This window comes from Camellia sinensis, chromosome 3 (genome assembly GCF_055761805.1).
Source record: "Camellia sinensis isolate YWXY chromosome 3, ASM5576180v1, whole genome shotgun sequence".
Classification (NCBI taxonomy): Eukaryota; Viridiplantae; Streptophyta; class Magnoliopsida; order Ericales; family Theaceae; genus Camellia; species Camellia sinensis.
This window is the reverse complement of record NC_138963.1, coordinates 186,338,494-186,357,565: the sequence shown is the minus strand read 5'-3', so window position 1 is coordinate 186,357,565 and position 19,072 is coordinate 186,338,494. Positions and strand designations below refer to the sequence as shown.

General features: G+C 34.8%; 2 protein-coding genes across 2 annotated transcripts; one reads left to right on the top strand and one right to left on the bottom strand.

Moving 5' to 3' along the window:
- Nucleotides 1-1,122: 1,122 nt before the first annotated feature.
- Nucleotides 1,123-3,148, top strand: LOC114323355 (histone H3.3). Its single transcript, XM_028270927.2, has 5 exons — nucleotides 1,123-1,420; nucleotides 1,841-1,912; nucleotides 2,052-2,128; nucleotides 2,224-2,314; nucleotides 2,817-3,148. The coding sequence occupies exons 1-5, from the start codon at nucleotides 1,193-1,195 to the stop codon at nucleotides 2,985-2,987; spliced, it is 639 nt and encodes a 212-aa protein (XP_028126728.1). The 5' UTR covers nucleotides 1,123-1,192; the 3' UTR covers nucleotides 2,988-3,148.
- Nucleotides 3,149-6,571: 3,423 nt separating this feature from the next.
- On the bottom strand, nucleotides 6,572-10,697 carry LOC114323354 (uncharacterized). The gene is made up of 5 exons (XM_028270926.2): nucleotides 10,270-10,697; nucleotides 7,552-7,833; nucleotides 7,371-7,453; nucleotides 7,175-7,256; nucleotides 6,572-6,954 (listed from the first exon to the last, which is right to left on the bottom strand). The coding sequence occupies exons 1-5, from the start codon at nucleotides 10,312-10,314 to the stop codon at nucleotides 6,901-6,903; spliced, it is 546 nt and encodes a 181-aa protein (XP_028126727.2). The 5' UTR covers nucleotides 10,315-10,697; the 3' UTR covers nucleotides 6,572-6,900.
- Between the last annotated feature and the right edge of the window lie 8,375 nt (nucleotides 10,698-19,072).

The window sequence follows — 19,072 nt, the reverse complement described above, 5'->3', positions numbered from 1 at the left end:
TCAAGATGAAAACAAACATTTTGTTTTTGAACATTGCTGGCCAATTTTGCAAAATAATATCAGGTAGCAAGATGTAACTCCTACGAACACGGTGAAGTCAAGAATACATATACCATTTCCCCCTAATTCAACCCCCGATTCCCCTATGGATAACTGCATTTCTCTTGAAGATGACACCAGTCCAAGTGTTGGTAACAATCCAACTGTTGGTGAGTGCAGTGTCTCTGCAAAAGGTAAAAGGCCGATGGGTAGGAAAACTGCAAAAGAATTATTTTGAAAAAATTAAGTCGTTCAAGCTGAAGTTCAAAAAATGAGCACACAATTGGACACATTTAACCAATACCTTGCTGAGAAGGAAAAGAAAAAAGATGAAAGAGAAGAAAAAAAGATTCAGGCACTGCAGGAGATAAAAGAACTTAAGATGAGAAAACATGACTTTGAGATCAGAAGACAAGAACATATGATAATGACTACGGACATTTCTCATTTGGATCTTCAAACGAAAGCGTATTACACAATGCAAAAAAATGAGATTTTCGTCAAGTGGTCCTCAAATGTTAGCAGCCCAAATTACTATTTCTTCTTGTCTCCTGATGAATAATTACGGGATAATGTAATGAAATTTTCGCCAAGTGATACGCATATTTTTATTTTGTAATGAAATTTCATATTTGTTTTTATTTTTGAGTATTTTCTACAAAAGAATGTAATATTATTTTTGTAATGTATAATGTAGCAAAATAGTTTAGTATAATTTAATTTTTTTCAAATGAAAGCAATAAAAAGATAAAATTTATTTATTTATTTATTTTTCCAATTTTTCAATTTTTTTTATTTTTCATATTTGTCTAGTCGGGAATAATATAAATATATAATTTTTTTTACAAACGGTTAAAAAAAAGTCACAAAAGATAAAAAAAAATAAAATAAAATTACAAAAAAATCTATATCCAAACAACACCTACAAATTTAGAGGCAAAATTGGTTAAAATTTGTCAAAATAATAAATGACCATTAAAATATTATTGTTATAATTCGACAAAATAATATTATTTATTATCAAATTAAAACAATAATAATAACAATATAACAATAATCATTGAAGAAGCTCGGTAGAGGAGGAATAATATGAACTAATGAGAAATTGTGAGGATCCGAATCGTACCTGACAAGGCACATCTCAGCCGTCAAAATGAAGAGAGAGAAAACACAACAGAAGCAACTATCTGCCGTACGATTAGTTGTTAAAAAATTCAATGTCGGCAGCCCAACCCGTAACTTGGACGCCATAAATAGGGTTTACAGGTGCTTGTTTACGTTTCGCAGAAGCATTCTTTGTTCTGTTCCATTCGATTCAAGAAAAGTAGAAGTAGTAGTAGTTTTCTCGTTCCTAAATTCTAATTCTCTCTCTCACGTTTCGGTACGCGCCTCCTCATTCTTTTCTTCTGCATATATTGATTGATATTGATTTTGATCTTTAATTTGTTCAACTGTTTCTGTTTCTGTTTCGGTTTAAGAAATTTGTACCGGTTCTGCCACTATTGGTAGCAATTGAGAGAGCATGTAGTTGTATATGCTGTCTGTTTGGTTGCTGGGAAAACCCCGTGGAAAAGGAAGGAAAATCATATATTGGGTCACCATGTTGGAAGCCCTAACATTCGAGATTTTTAAAACTATTTGTTTCGCATTCTGCTTATTTTTCTTGGCATGAATTAGGGGGAAAAGTAGTTGGAAAGGTTTAAATTGGGAAGAACTATGGTTTTTCCCCCAATTTGTGTTGCCCTTTGTTGTATGATTAGGGAGGGTTTTATAAACAATTCTGTATTTTTGTTCAAATCAGATGGCTCGTACAAAGCAAACTGCTCGTAAGTCTACCGGAGGCAAGGCGCCGAGGAAGCAGCTTGCTACCAAGGTTCTATTCTGTTCTTTATTTTTTTTTATTTTGATTCTATTGTGGGTATTGTAATGTTTGTGAATTAGGGAATTTGTACTGTCTACTTGTTTTTTTTGAAAACATAAAAAACAAACTTTGTTGTGATTGTTTCTTTTAGGCTGCTCGCAAGTCTGCCCCAACTACTGGAGGAGTGAAGAAGCCCCACAGATACAGACCCGGAACTGTTGCTCTTCGGTTAGTGGATGGTGCAAAACTGCTGCTTATACAATCAGAAAATCTATTTCGGTGTTAGTAAATGCTAATTTTGTATTATGTATTGTTTGATGCAGTGAAATTCGCAAGTATCAGAAGAGTACTGAGCTCCTGATCAGGAAATTGCCCTTCCAGAGGCTTGTTCGTGAGATTGCTCAGGACTTTAAGGTGATTGATCTGATCAATGTTGTTATTGTCCCCTTGGTTACTTGTTTTTCACATCTGGTGTATGATATATTGTGTAAAATTAAATTCGGCACGTGGGTGTGTGTCCTTGTTTTGTTACGAATACAGTATAATAGAACCTATATCTGGTTTTGCCATTTTAATTTGTAGCGAATAAAAACAGTTCGTATGGCCAGGGATTATAAAATAGCAGTTATTGATTATGAAACCATTGTCAAATCCTATTCAGCAGAATATTGAGGTAGTTATGGCAGAACGGAAGTTTTGCTTTGTCACCATTTTTTTCTCAGTAGAAACCCAAGAAAGACAATTGAGAACATAGTGTTTTAGTTGATTTGGGTGTTATGTGGTAACATTGCAAATATAGAATAGAATTTGCAATCCACTTTTTTAAAGTTATGGTGGCTGGAATTTTGTTTTTTTGTTTTTTGTTTTTTGTTTTTTGTTTTTTTAAAGTTAGTTATTGGATTTTCTTTTGGTGCAGACTGACTTGAGGTTCCAGAGCCATGCAGTCTTGGCCCTGCAGGAAGCCGCAGAAGCATACCTTGTTGGGTTGTTTGAAGATACCAATCTCTGTGCAATTCATGCAAAGCGTGTCACAATTATGCCCAAGGACATTCAGCTCGCAAGGAGAATTAGGGGTGAGAGGGCTTAGTTTTTCAAAGTAAATGTTGGGGTTCCAACTGAAGCTGATTGTTGTTGATGATGGGTATTTTAGTAGAAGCTTTAGGATTTTGTCTTCTTCAATACCATATATTGTGTTCTGTCAGAGGATGATTGATAGATACTAATGGTTGTGGATTGATTTGCACGGTACTCTTTATCTTCTTTCATTTTGTTGGGCTTGTCTAATTTCTGACTTCTTTTAATCCCATTCTAATCAAATTTTTAGCTTGCTTTGTGTATTATGCACAATGAGCTTTAATTGGGTGATGGAGTGACATAGGTTCAGGATTTTTATTCATCAATGCCTTTCCTCTACATTTGTTTGCAATAGTTTAGAATCAGTAGTTGCAGCTTACCAAACTGATGGTAAATTAATTGTGTGCCAAGGATAAAGAAGAAAGTGAGTCACAAGAAGCAAATGATGTTCCAGTTGCAACTAATACCACCATTCAAATTGTTGAAGCTTAGAGAGAGTGAAAAGATGTAGAAAAACATGGGATTGAATGTGCTGTATGTCAAAGCACAATTGGAGGCCCATCAAATCCCAATGTATTCTGTGACGGGTGTGAGACCTTAAGGTCCACACCACTAGCTAACTAATTCTATTGCTACCTCTATCTGGTCACCGCACCTGTGGTTCCACGAAACCAGCCATCGACAGCCAGTGAGCCTATGTCCTTGTCCTTGAGGTCTTCTTCACCGACCCAGATAGAAGAGATGCATTGATTGTTCTATGGTTCTTCACTGACATCTCGACCGTCAATGAAGCTGTCGAAACTCGAGTGTTTACATATATATACAAGTTGAAGCTATACAAGTTGAAGCGACTCTGGAAAGTTGAAAAACAAGCATGTGAAAGATATTTCTGAGAATTATTTTCCTCTCCAATTTTCTTCCTAACTTCAACCTTCAACATCATCATCTAGATTTAAAGCCGTGGCAACCCATAACATAAATACGCTTCCAAAACAAAAAAGAAAGATATTTTTTACTATTTTTATTATGAAATTATGATGGAATTATGGTGTTAAGAGAAGTTAGAATTTAGAGACGAAGTAGGCAACCAAAGATGGAGAGAATTTTTATACTTTATTATGTTGGCCTGAAAGCTAATTTATAGATTATATCTTACATATACAAACGAAAAAGTTATCAAGTCTAACCGTAGGTTTTTTTGATTTTCCAAAGGCTAGAAAAAAAAAAGTTCTATTATAATAAATACATTGGATACAAAAAGTCTAAACAACAATAATTATAATGACTTTTTAGTTCATGTCTTTTGACAATCTTTTACAGTTTCTATAATTATATACACTTCTACAATTACTTCATCATTTTTCATAGTGACTAGTGATTCCTCTAGCTCTCTTTTTCTCTCTTTGTCGTGGTATGACCATGACTAGCTTGTAAAAAAAATTATAAAAAAAGAAAAAAAAAAGAAAAGTCGAAACGGCGCCGTTTTAAAGCGCAACAGGAAACAAGAAGAAACGTGTACAACAGTGACCCCGCTTCCATTTACATAATGCGTTGCACAATATTTCTATTTTGGTTGTGCTTCAATTTCTGAATTTTGAGACAGATTTTCACGGAGCATGAATAATGAGAACATAACATTGGTTTTGTTTGTAAAATTAAACACCCCCAATTTTTATTTATTTTTTTTATACGTAGAAATTTATGTTTGAAGCCTTTACAAAGGTCAGTAAAGACGCTTTGTTTTCAGAGAACAAACTGAAATGCTATCTCTTCCATTATGGTACCTGCCTTTGCATCTCAGGTATAATTTTCTTGACCTTGTTTTCTTAGTTCATGGCAGAAATTCAAACACTTATTGTGTTAACACGAGATCACGGGTAATGGATTCTTACTTGATTCTCATTGATTCTTGCGTTTTACAATTGTTTATGCATTATTTATACATGCTTTTAGGTTACTGTCATGAAAGTGACTTGGTACAAAGAAGATGGATAGTGTTATAAATGTTCCATGGGGCACTGTCAAAAGTGTAGTCATCCAACACACATTAGAACATGAATTGAGTGCTTCATTTAATGTGTATGCAATTCCCATTCTTGTGCTTGGTATGACAAAGGTAAGAGAGAATTTATCATTCTATTGGAATGTGCCTAATCCAGCTTCACTCCAGCAACAAGGGTCACAATGGCAACTATAATCCCTTCGCCCTTCTAGCTCATCATCTTCCTCTGGTTCTTCTCTCATCTAACATGCCCCATCTTGATTTCTGTTGTCGCTCTGTCAATCCAACATCTTCCTATACTTACTTCTACCTCAGATCAACAACAATTGACCATCATGACCATTTGCCACACATCTATCTTCCTCCTTTCCTATGCCCTAGATCAGCACTTACCTCATCATCAACAATAGCCAACCATATTAAGACCCATTTTATGGTTGACCACTGCCTGCCAACCATATTAAGACCCATTTTCTGGTTGACCACTGCCCACAACCATCATCTTCTTCATTTTGGTACCCTTGTTGCCATCATCATTTTTGGTGGCTTGAAGCCCCGTCAACCTCCAATCACCATGCACTGGCTTGAAATTGCCTTCCTCTCTTCAGTCTTACCTTTACCCATTCTGGTGACTCGAAACCATTGACCTCCAACAAGCATGCACTCAACTTGACATCATATTACTCTTCTTCAATCTTACTTGTACCCATTTCACAATCATCACTTCCAGCAACCTAGAGAATTCCATGTCTGCAAGTATGCAAGAATCGCAATCATCTTTTGATCCCTAATCACTCTATATCTGCAAGCAAACAGGGAAAGAGAGAGGTTCTTCCATTGTTCCCTCATTCCCATTCTGGTCATGGTTGTCGATAGCATTCTACATTAGTCCCACGACTAGATTGCTTCAATAAGAGGAAAAAAGAGTTATCAAGGTACAAACAAGCTAACCACGTCTATAAAGAACATAGGTGGCTTTTCTTAGATTGTAACCATTTTTTTTGGGGAATTTGTTTTTGTTGTTTGGTCCTTTAGGGTCTTCTTGTTTTTATTTTACTCTATATGTTGTTTGTTTTATCTTAATATAACTAGTTTTCATCTTTCTCCCAAAAAAAAAAAAAAAAAAAAAGAAGAAGGTACAAACAAGCTCTCTTTGAAGGTTACACAATTAGACAAATCAGACGAGGAGAAAACAAGGAACATGCTCATCATGGGGATGACCCATGCCATGAGTCAAAAACGATAAATAACTAGGAAAGCATTTATTATCCAAATCAAGCATATTGTATCAACTCAGCTACAGTAACAAAATTGTCATGTAACTGGCTATAGGTAGCTAAATTTGTAGGGTAAAGATGATCCACAAAAAGAAAACTCGGCAAAATTTGGATCAGTAAAGAATTAGAAAGTGCAAAACAACAACAGGAGATGGGGCATTCAATTCCATTCAACACCAATATTAGCTCTTACAAGCATCCAGACAATCACCTTGCCACCAGGTAACTCATGAGTTTGGTTGCATACTCATCCTCAGATCTTCAAACAAACATTCGTTCACTAACATATTCACTTTCTCAAGCTAATTAATTTCAGAGTTTGATAATCCATCAACCAATAGTCTTTTATTATGTGCATAGAAAACCAAGGTCACTGCTTAAGTTTATGGTAGTGACTTGTTACTGTTACAACACAGTCGGAGCATTAAAAAATGGTGGAAAGAAAATCCATCAAAATGATGATTGTCAATAGGTTTGTTGTAGGAACACAAATATGTGTTTGGACTTAAACTAGTTCCAACAGCCGAGCTAAAATATTTTTATTAACTACTGTTTGATCCTCATTTCAAGAAATTCAACTGGCAGTCCAAGCAACCTGGATGAAATAGCTGGAACCAAATTATATTTAGTTCTTCAGCGTATGCCACCTACAATGGACCAGGAAAGGTACCATTCTCCCTTTGCTCATTCCATCTGTCTACCTGCATCCATACAACAAGTAGTCAACTTTTAACTTTAGCACCATTACAAGATTGAAGTCCAAAACACATCATAATGTTTTTCTTGAATCCTGCAATTTGATCAGTTTTAAAAGAAGACAATAATTTTGTTATAGTCATATGACTCATATCAACATGGTTGAAATAAATTCCAAGAATGATAAGGTTGTGACAGTGTGCAAAAGCAAAAAAAGGTGCATACCCATTCTCCGGGGCAAAGAGCCCTGTAGTATTTTGCAAACTTGTCACACTCAGGAGCACCTTCTCCTTTTGCAGCTACACACCTGAAAAGACCCCAAAAAATCAAGATGCTTATTGGGAAATAAAAAGGTAGTGGGCCCAAGATGGTCAACGAATCTGTAGGGTTTAATAAAAACTCTAGGACTAGATTGACTCACCGATGATACTCAATGTATCGGGTAAAGCAATGTCTAGTTTGATTTGTAGTTGGGAAACGGAAATCTGCTGGTGCTGTTTCAATCTGGCACACAATGTAATAATAAGATAAACGTAGCATATCCCTAATGCAAAAAAGGAAAAAACCAAAGATGGGTTGATGATTAATGGTCCAGTCAATACCTTAATCTCTGGTGTCTCTTCAACTTCTTTATCTCCCGAGTCATCCTGTTCAGCTGTTTCACAGTTTTCCTCAGCAGCCGCTTGGGTGGATTCAGCGACACTTTCCCCTGCATTAGAAGTGGCCTCAGCGCTAGGATCTCCACTACTTTCATCAGCAACAACAGGGTTTTCCTCGGTTGCAACTTCCTCAGAGGTGGCATTTGCAGGGTCCTTCACCTCAAGTTCTTCAGCAGGTTTCGTACCCATATCCAACTTCTCTTGTTTCTCCTTCAATAAATATTGCTGCATTTCAAAGCATCAGATAACTAGGTTTTACTATGAGCAACTGACAGAAGATGTAAGAGAGCATGTTGAAAGGCAGTGTCCTTGCATGTTCTTGTCCTCCATATAATTGGTTATGTGATGACTACAAAAATTTACATATGATTGAACTTAGTCCACGGCTAAAACAAACTCAATTTTCACCCTACACATCTTATTGTAGTCACCTAACAATCACTGCCAGCTTATGACAAAACTATCGTGAACTAAGCATTTTTACGAAGGATTATTTATATCAGAAATACAAAATTAAGATAATATATATGAGAAGCAAGTGGCTTTTTATAAACACTCAAAATTTTTGTATCTTCTAATATATGCAAGAACTAAGCAAATGTGTACACATATAACGTAATAAGCATACTCAGAGATGGACACTATTTGCAATACAAACTAAGGGTCTGACAAAATTGATGGAAAACACAGATGAAAAGGTCTAGCAGCATTCAAAATCTTAAGATAAATAAGAGTTGATCAAAAATGGGAGAAAAATGAAGACAAAAAGGTGAATGTATGCCATAGTTCATTATAGGAACATTGCCTATAAATATATGAATAGCTAGCAGCATCATTTTATATAGATATATGATGTCCAGCATTATTCGTAAGACTAAAAGATATAAAGCTAAGGAAAGATAGGGAGCAAATGAACACTAAAAATGATTATACATCATAACTTATTATAAAAAATTGTTCAATAAATACATAAGCTGGACTTGAAGACTAAAATCCCTCTCAGGTGCTATACGTTAATATTTAAGGCACCAAGCATTTCAACACAAGATGAGGCTGAAGGCATATAAGCTCACAAGCCTCCAAAGGATCTTCTTTTATTTAGTAAAGGAGAAGGTGGTGATTTGGTAAAATCTCTAATAAACTTTATTTCTAGAAGTGCCACCACGAAGTCGGGCCCCAACCTGTCAATGAGTTGGGTATGGGTATGTAATGAATCTTTAAAGCCCATAAGAAATACTTGGTTGTATAATTTACACTCGGACTATGCTGTAATAATGTGACCATCTTTGTGGTGAATAAACCAACATTATCAGGGAGAAAATTGTTAAAGTGCTTGTATAAATCTAACCTTATAACCTTAAAAATCAAATGAACAAATTCCCCATCAAAAAAGAAACCACAAGTAAACAAAAACTAGCAAATTACAGTTTGAGAGACACTAATAGCCAAAGAAAGATGATCCACCTCCAATAACCAGCTGAGTTATCCACAAAAGAACAACAATATGGCCAAGACAGTTTCAGGTTAACCATAGGAAGCCCAGCAAACTTTGAGTCTTGATTTCACTCATTCTAGATACCTTAATGCTGCATTTGGTTGGGGGATTTGGGAAGGGATTTGGAAAAGGAAAGGGAAAAGGTGTGTGAAACTAGGTGAAATGTAGGTATATTTTATTTACATTTCACCTAACTTTTCTCTTTTCCTTTCCAAATCTCTCCCCAAATCCTCCAACCAAAGCTTGCATTTTGGAGCGCCACTGCAAATTGCTTTTGAGTTCCTGATTTATTACTTGGAACTACACATGCTACAATCTAATTCAACTCAGATTACATCTAGAACTTACAACCTGTCCTTTCTGACAAATTTTAAAGCAAAGATCATGCAACACCAGCTTATAAATTTAGGGCTAGTTTGATTAGCGAGGATTAATAGCGAGGGGATTGACAATCCATGGGTTTAGTGTAGAATTGGTTATCCAGCTGGATTATTGAGATACATAATTTCCTCTTATCCAAGTTTATTTTGCAATAGATATAAAAATTTGTAATCCCAATTATATGTATGGTTTGTGTTATCAGTTGTAAGATTAAAAAATTCATCAATTTTATTGGATAGAATGACTATAGAAGTCTAATCCGAACAATAAAATTTGCAACCAAACAATGGAATGTGAGTCCTATGGAGTAATAATCCCAATTCTATGCTATAGTCCACCTAATCAAACAAGCCCTTATAGTAGATTCAAACTCCTATAATAACTACATGTCAGGTAAATAGATAATTTGCTTAATAAAATCTTACTTGTGGCCTTACCTATCAGAGAAGAATATCAAAACACCATGAATTTACTTAACTACACAAAAGATCAATTCAATCGAATTGAGTCAACATCCCGAAAATCTAAAAATCTTAAGCGATTGTATACGCACACATCAACATGTTAACGGCAACAGATCCATTCAAATCAAAGCCGTTCGGAGAAAAAAACAAAGATCGATGCTCAAAATTCGAACCAGATCTAGTCAAATGCCCTCGAATCATATAAACAAAGTCGCAAAGCGATGTAGATCGAACTCGTAGTACAATCCTAAGTGCCCAAAATCATTACACAATAGATGTGCATATACATATACATATATATATATATATATATATAATTACCTCAGATAGGGTTGGGGGGGGTTTTGAGCTATCGACTTCCGCCATTGATGGATTGGAAGAGGAAGCTTCAGCTGCGAGAGGCGGCCAGAGAGAGAAGAAGAAGAAAAGAGGAAGGAAATGTTGTTAGGTTTTTAGATACAGTACAGTTACTACTGGCACTGCAGAGGGCAGAATGGAGGGGCTAGGGTGCGGTGCGGTGATCTTCACGTTAAGGTTCTGGATTTTCCCAGGAGCTTTGTTGATCCAATCAAAATGTGGACTTGATGCAGCTGCTGCCCAAATCTATCAACTTGGGCCGTTTTGACCACTGTGGGTATTCTAGAGGCCCAGACAATCAAACCTATAAGAAATTTTCAGTTTTATTTTTCATTTATTTATTTATTTTTAAATTTGTAATCTTTACTGTTAAAATGATATACATTTTAGAAGGGCAATAATGTGTACTTTAAAAGGCATATGTTAATAAGTTTAAAATATTTATATAATTTTTATTATATATACTTGAAAATTTACATACATTTTAAATTTTTTTTTACATGCATTTTAAAGCCACAAGTTAGTAAAAATTCATTTTAGAATTTCCATTCTCCCTCTGATCTTTTGGTTGGGTCTATTTAGAGGGTTTTTGTGATCCATAAAATGCTATTATAGGTTTTGAGGTTGATTTGGCAATGTTTCTAAATTTTTTTTTTTAAAGCTAAAATTGTTGTTAAAAAAGCTAATGCGTTCCGTAAATAATAAGTTACTTTTTTTTGTTAGTGAAAAAGTTGAATAAATTTATTTATTTATTTTGCATTGTTAGTTTTTGTAGTAAAAAATAAACAAGTTTTATTTTTTACTTCAGTTAACCAATAAATGACTCTATTTTGAGAAGTAGGAAAAAAAATCAAATTTTAATTTTTTTTGACTTTTTTTTAAAAAAGTAGGTAAAAATAGAGATTTAATGTAACTCAAGTAAGTTAATAAATCAATAAACTAATCTTTTTTCCTAATTGCCCAAATAGGTCTTAAAAAACCAAAACCAAACAGAGTCTCGAGTCATAAGATTGATCAATGCCATATTCTAACAGGTTCCTTTTTCAAAACCAAGGATTTTCATCTTCGGTCATATCATATTGTTGCTGGAGTTTTTTAATATAATCCGAAATAGTTATTCAAACTTAAACTAGGCTCTGCGCTTGTAGATTTTAAATGACCTCCACTCAAATTAAAAGATCAGTTTCTTTCTTTCCTCCTTAAAAACTTAAAGAACTGTTAGGATTAAAGACACTTAGAAAATGATCAATAAGCAATCACTCACATAAATGAGACACAATTATTTACGTGGTTCAGCCCAATGCCTACATCCACGGGTGAAAGGGAGAAAGTTTCACTATAAACAAAACAAAAAACAAAAACAGAGGAGGAGGAGGAGGAATCTCAAGTGAGAATTAAAATTATTTTAATTCAGAAAGAAGAATACCTCCTGCCATGATATTCAAGTTTTTGAATCTTTATCTTTGAATGATCAAATCTTGAATGTATAACAAAACCCACTCATTGAACACTTTTACAGAATCATATGGGAAAAGTGGAAGGAATTCAAGCCTATTCTATTCACAAAACGTCGTCTGTGTTTGATGGCTATCACAGGCATATATATAGATAGGCTTGGACCCATATCCAAGTGTAACTCCTTATAACTTTCCAGGGAAGTTGTAAGGTCCCATGAAACCACCATATGAGATAATGAACAGACATTAGTTACCATTAACCATTAAACTAATTAAATATATATAATAAATATAAATAAAACAAACATGTGGCATATAGGCCATTTTATGAATATTCTTACATTCTCCCATTTGGCACATATAATACACGTTGTTGATTGTCAGGTAACTAACAAACTGATTATGACCATTAAATAAAAATACCCAAACTTTAGAGTTATAATATACGAATCATGGCGGTTATATTCTATCAATTAAGTATTTCCTTCCATGTATTACATTGTATCACACTGTCAACTTTATGTGGTGTCATTCTTTATGAATAACTTCTAATAAGTTATTATGGGTCCAATGATTCCTATGGATCAATGGTCCCAATGGACTGCATAGCATCACAAATACTTTAGGTGCACAAAATGATACTTTTCACTAATAATAATCAAAATGTCATGAGAAAACAAAATAAAACAACAACTAGAAAAATTATTGAGCTAAATAATCAGTCTCATGCCCTCAATGTGTTTTGAAAACACTTTTACAAAAAAGACCTTTGGTCATGGGATCTGCAACCATCATATCGGTACTAATATGCTCAATGCTGACTTCTTGCTTCTTAACACGGTGTCGAATGGCCTAGAAATTGAATCCACAGTTCGAAGTCCTGTGATAAAATTCCTTAACCAAATAGCCTGTGAGGTTGCTTCAAAGCATGCTATAAACTCTGCTTCCATTGTTGACGATGCAATTATCGTCTCTTTGGCGCTCTTCCATGAAACAGCACCACCTGCTAGCAGATAGACATATCCTAAAGTAGATTTTCTGGAATCTTGACAACCCGCAAAATCCGAGTCTGAATATCCAACCACCTCAAGACAGTCAACATGCTTGTAAGTAAGCATGTAGTCCTTGGTTCCCTTTAAGTACCTCATGATTTTCTTTGCAGCCTTCCAATGTTCCATTCCTAGATTACTTTGGTATCTTCTAAGCATCCCAACTGCAAATGCAATGTCAGGTCGTGTACAAACTAGAGCATGCATTAAACTGCCTACGGCAAACGCATAGGGAACGCTAACCATTTGTTCCTTTTCCAAATCATTTTTCGGACATTGATTTAAACTGAATTTGTTACCCTTTAAAATGGGCACTGCATTAGGAGTGCAATCACTCATCTTGAATTTCTCCAAAACTCTTTCAATGTAGCCTTTATGAGACAGTTCTAATGTCTTTTTGGACCTATCTCTATGAATCTCTTTGCCAATGACATAAGAAGCATCACCTACATCCTTCATTTCAAAATTTTGGGAAAGAAATTGTTTAGTATCATGCAACAATCCCAAATCATTATATGCAAGTAAAATGTCATCCACATATAGAACTAGAAAAATGTATTTGCTCCCATTAACCTTAAAGTATATACAGTTGTCCACAACATTCTCCATAAAACCATATAAAGTAACAACATTGGGGAACTTTAAATACCACTGTTGGGAAGCTTGTTTTAGTCCATATATGGATTTCTTGAGCTTGCAAACTAAGTGACTATCTTTATTAGAACAAAAACCTTTAGGTTGGTTCATGTATACTTCTTCCTCAAGATCCCCATTTAAAAATACCGTTTCACATCCATTTGATGTAGCTCTAAATCAAAATGAGCTACTAATGCCATGATAATTCGAAATGAATCCTTCTTAGAAACCGGAGAAAATGTATTATGATAATCGATGCCTTCTCTTTGAGTGAAACATTTAGCTATGAGTTTGGCTTTATATCGTTCGACATTGCCATTTGAGTCTTTCTTGGTTTTATAGACCCCTTTACAGCCAACCGTTTTAACTCCTTTAGACAACTCGACAATTTCCCAAACTTGATTCTTAGCCATAGATTTCAACTCTTCCTTCATGGCATCATTTAGAATCATCCCTATTCATGGCATTGGAAAATGAAATAGGATCATCTTCAGGTCCGATGTCAAAATCAGACTCCATTGAGTATACAAAATAATCACCGGAAATTGCTGACTTTCTAGCGCGTGGGGATCTCCTTAATTCTGTAGTCTCAATTGGGACTTGAGTTACAAGCTCTATGTTGACTTGTTCCTCTTGTAGTGAAAGTTCTTGAATTTGTTGATTTTCAAGAATATCGGGTTGATTATTTTGAAAGACAACCAATTCACTTATATTCATGAGTATTGTATCCGGATCCCGTGATTCCTTCTACTCTATCTTTCGAGGGTAACTCCCACTAGGGTCAACTTCCTCAATAAACTTAGCATTTTTGGCTTCAACAATTCTAAGTGAATTTGAAGAACAATAAAATCTTTAACCCTTGGAGTTTTCCACATAGCGTATGAAAAAACCACTAATTGTTCTGGGGTCCAATTTCTTTAAATGTGGGTTATACACCCTCACTTCAACTGGACAACCCCAAACATGTAAGTGTCTTAAACTTGGCTTCCATCCTTTCCATAACTCAAACGGTGTTTTGGGAACAACCTTGGATGGAACCCTGTTTAAGATATACACAACGGTTTTCAAAGCTTCACTCCATAAATTTATAGACACATTAGAATAACTAAGCATGATCCTTACCATGTCCATAAGTGTTCGGTTCCTTCTTTCAGCAACACCATTTTGTTGTGGTGTGCCAGGCATCGAATATTGTGCAATAATGCCTTCTTCCTTAAAGAACTTAGCAAATGGACCTGGTAATTGTCCCAATTCTGTGTACCTCCCATAATATTCTCCACTATTGTCTGACCTCATAATTTTAATTTTCTTTTCTGTTTGTTTCTTTACCTCTGCTTTATAAACTTTAAAGGCATTAAATGCCTCGGCCTTATCAAACAAGAGGTAGAGATACATATATCGTGTGAAGTCATCAATAAATGAGATAAAATATCTCTGACCATTCAGACAAGGTAGAGTAAATGGTCCACAAATATCAGTGCGTATGATTCCAAGAATTTCTTCACTCCTTTTGGCACCTTTACTGGTCTTGTTGGTCTGCTTTCCCTTTATGCAGTTCACACAAATACCAAATTTGGTAAAATCAAAAGTCGGAAGGACTTCATCATTAATCAACCTCTTTATTCTCTCAATGGAGATATGTCCCAATCTCCTATACCAAAGAATAGAGGAGGACTCATTAACAATATTACGCTTAATGCCAATATTACCATGCAAGGTTAAAAGATTTTGTTCAAAAACAGGATCCAGATTTAATTTGTACAAACCATTAATTAAAGTACCAAATCCTGCAGAAACAGAGTCTTTAAACAAACTAAAATTTGCACCAAAAAATTGAAATTCAAATCCAAATGGTACTAGTCTAGAAACAGAAATTAAGTTTTTTTTGAAAAAGATAGAATGTAAAATGCGTTTTTAAGATCCAAAACAAAGCCATTTTTTAAAACAAGTCTAAAAGTTCCAATAGCTTCGACGTGCGAATGCATCCCATTGTCCAAATAGATGCCTTGTTCACTTCCCATCGGTTTCCTTAGGCTGAAGAAGCCCTGCATGGTATTAGCAATGTGAATTATAGAACCCGAATCAATCCACCAATCATATTGATGAGTATTAACAAAATTAGATTCATAACACATAAGAGATATGAGATTACTTTTCTTCTCAAGCCATTTCTTATACTTGGGGCAGTCTTTCTTCATGTGACCCTTTTTTTTTGCAGAAGAAGCATGCATCCTCATTGCCATGATTTTTAAATGGCACTTTATCAAGCTTCTTCTATTTCTGATCACCTTTGCCCTTTTTCCATTGTCCTCCTTTATGTGTTACTAAATGAGCACTTTTCACTTTTTCATGCTTCAATCTCTCCTCCTTTTGACCACATATGGTCAAAAGTTCATTGATAGACCATTTTTCCTTCTGTGTGTTGTAAGAAATTTGGAATGCTCTATATTCCACAAGAAGAGAATTGAGTATGAAATTGACAAAGGAATGACTCAGAAATCTCAATCTCTAAGGACTTAAGACGAGTTGCAATGTCCCCCATTTCCATAATGTGCTCACGCGCACTCCTAGAATTGTTATGCTTCATTCTTGATAGTTTGTTCATTAGGGTGCTTGCCAATGTTTTGTCAGAACTAACAAATTGCTCTTCAATAACCCTCATGTAGTTCTTGACCTTATCAGATGGTGGGATTGAGCCTCTAATGCTCTGGCTGATATGTGACTTTATGAGCATTAGGCTTAAGCGATTGGATCGCTCCCACTTATCATAAGCACTCTTTTCTGCGGCGAAACTCTCGTCCGTGGGTTCAGGAGGTTCATCCACACGGAGTGCCAGATTGAGGTCCATGCACCCTAATGTTAGAAGGATTTGTTCCTTCCAGTCCGAAAAATTATCACCGTTCAAGAATGGAATACGAGAAGGCTCATTAGATAGTACAGAGGTAGAAATCATTGCAATTACCAAGAACATTATTAATGCTTTGAAACAATAGCTATAGTCTGAATTAACCAATGTCAAATTCAGTAACAAATCTAAACCTTCCTGTGGGTAGAGGTCACTAAACTGTATTAGATTTGCTATTACTTTATAATAAGACTAATGGGTTCTGAAATATTTAAGGAAAAGAAAACTCATAGTTGTGGGTTTAGAGTGTTCAATCTCTTTAATACTCAATCCATTATCTTATTTCAATTAAATTTCATAAATAATTACTTTCCTGTGGGACCAAGAAATTATTTATAAAATAAAATTGCAATGTAAAAATGCCAAATTAATTTTTAACTTTATGTGATTAAAATACTGAGGATCACATCCTTATGTCTTAAGATATTGTGGCTACTTTTAAAACAGAATAAATTTTTTAAATATGGCATAATTTATTAATGTGAGCAAATCCTTATAGTTACAACAAATACATAATCTTTTAATGCACATAATGTATAATACATACAATCAGAATAATATCACATGAAAAATCTCAAGACCAAACACATGTAATTCAACCTTATACTAGATTTTGCTTAAAAATTAGACCAAAATAAATTCCATAAGCCCAACACATAGTATATACATGCTCTTATTTCACATAAATTTTCATGGAATAAATAATCTTGATACATGTAGTATATACATGCAAATTTAGAATAGGAACACTTCTAAATTAATATAAACACTACTATTGTAGAACAAGATGAATTCTATTATTACCTCTAATTAATATACATCATGCAACAATTTATCTCTAATAACGAGAAAATTAACCAACATGATTCAGAATTTTATTTTATTTTTTATTTATTAAACAAGATAAACCAAACAATAAACATTTATATTCATTTCAAAGGGTAATCCTTAAATTAAACAAAATATACAAGTGAAACTACAAATTTTGTATGATCCACCATTAAGTAGTAGAATATCAAACATATATATATATATATATATATGACTTGTTATAATGGTCTATAGGTTATAGATTCTCTTCACAAGGAAAAAACAAAACAATGGTCTAAGAGTCATGATGGTATGACATACTGAATGTATATGCGGAAGCATTAAGAGGCATGGAAAACAATAATATATTAAAATCAACTGAACAAATGCATGAAATTGCAAATATCTATACCAAAACAGAATTGAGGTTCAGAAAAATAATATATATATATATATATATAACGTAATGGCCTCCATGCATACAGTAAGGCTAAATAACAAAAATAGGAGGAGGTTCTGATACCAATTGTGAGAATTAAAATTATTTTAATTCAAAAAGAAGAATACCTCTTGCCATGATGTTCAAGCTTTTGAATATTTATCCTTGAATGTATAAACAAAACCCACTCACTGAACACTTTTACTGAACCATATGGGAAGAGTGTAAGGAACAGAGTTTCAAGCTTATTCTATTCACAAAACAACGTCTGTGTTTGATGGCTATCACAGGCATATATATAGATAGGCTTGGACCCATATCCAAGTGTAACTCCTTATAACTTCCCACCATCAGGGAAGTTGTAAGGTCATATGAAACCACCATATGGGATAATGAACAGACGTTAGTTACCCATTAACCATTAAACTAATTAAATATGTATAATATAAATAAATAAAACAAACAGGTGACATATGAGCCACTTTATGGATATTCTTACATCTCACTCTCGCAACTCAACTTAACTCACAGATCATACATTTCTCACAACTTTCTCTTTTCTTCACTCTTGATCTCTATCTCAGCTCACAGCTCTTCCCATTTATACACAAATGAGAGAGCCAAAAAATCAACATCTCCTTACCAATAACCAACCACCAAATAAATGACAAGACATTAACACAGCCACCCTAGGTTGGAAAACCTTCAGAAAATCTGTAGCCCAAAATCTGCAACAGCTATATTTGACTTCCATGGCCAACTTCACATGGTGTCAATACTCAACAATTCTCCCCCTCCACACTTATAAGGAGTTAGATCCTTACTGGAAGTCCATCCCAGCAATGTCCCTGCATACTTTAAGTTTGTCTCTCGAGACTACCTTCGTAAGCATGTCGGCTAGATTCTTATCTGTGTGGATCTTGAGTTCCAATAACTACTTCTCCATTACTTCGCGTATCCAATGATACTGAACATCAATGTTCTTCGTGTGAGAATGGTACATAGAAGTCTTTCTCAGGTCTATGGCACTCTGGTTATCACAATGTACTGTGAACTTTTCTTACTTTAGTCCTAGTTCTTAGAGAAACTGCTTTAACCACAACATCTCTTTCCTAGCTTTTGTTGCGACAATATACTATGCCTCGGTTGAGGATAAAGCAACACACTTTTACAGCTCAGACTACCAGGACATAGCTCTCCCTACAAAAGTAAATAGAAATCCTGATGTAGATTTTCTACCATAAAGATCACCTGCCATTTTTGAATCTGTATAACCTTCCAAGATTGGACTAGCTCCTCAAAGCACACACAAATTTTAGATGTACCCTTAAGGTACCTCATATTCCACTTGACTGCTTCCTAATGCTCTTTCCCTTGATTGGAAAGAAATCTGCTCACTACTCCAACAGCGTGAGCAATATCTGGTCGGGTGGACGCCATTGCATACATCAAACTCCCTACTGTAGATAAG

What these genes read in the sequence shown, in the direction of transcription:
- LOC114323355 (XM_028270927.2), top strand. Translation starts at nt 1,193, where the DNA reads ATGAAGAGAGAGAAAACACAACAGAAGCAACTATCTGCCGTACGATTA. An exon ending in ATTCTCTCTCTCACGTTTCG is followed by an intron (nt 1,421 to 1,840) that starts GTACGCGCCTCC and finishes TGTTCAAATCAG; the next exon opens with ATGGCTCGTACAAAGCAAAC. An exon ending in CCCGGAACTGTTGCTCTTCG is followed by an intron (nt 2,129 to 2,223) that starts GTTAGTGGATGG and finishes TGTTTGATGCAG; the next exon opens with TGAAATTCGCAAGTATCAGA.
- LOC114323354 (XM_028270926.2), bottom strand. Translation starts at nt 10,314, where the DNA reads ATGGCGGAAGTCGATAGCTCAAAACCCCCCCCAACCCTATCTGAG. An exon ending in CCCCCCCAACCCTATCTGAG is followed by an intron (nt 7,834 to 10,269) that starts GTAATTATATAT and finishes TTTGAAATGCAG; the next exon opens with CAATATTTATTGAAGGAGAA. An exon ending in AAGAGACACCAGAGATTAAG is followed by an intron (nt 7,454 to 7,551) that starts GTATTGACTGGA and finishes ATTGTGTGCCAG; the next exon opens with ATTGAAACAGCACCAGCAGA.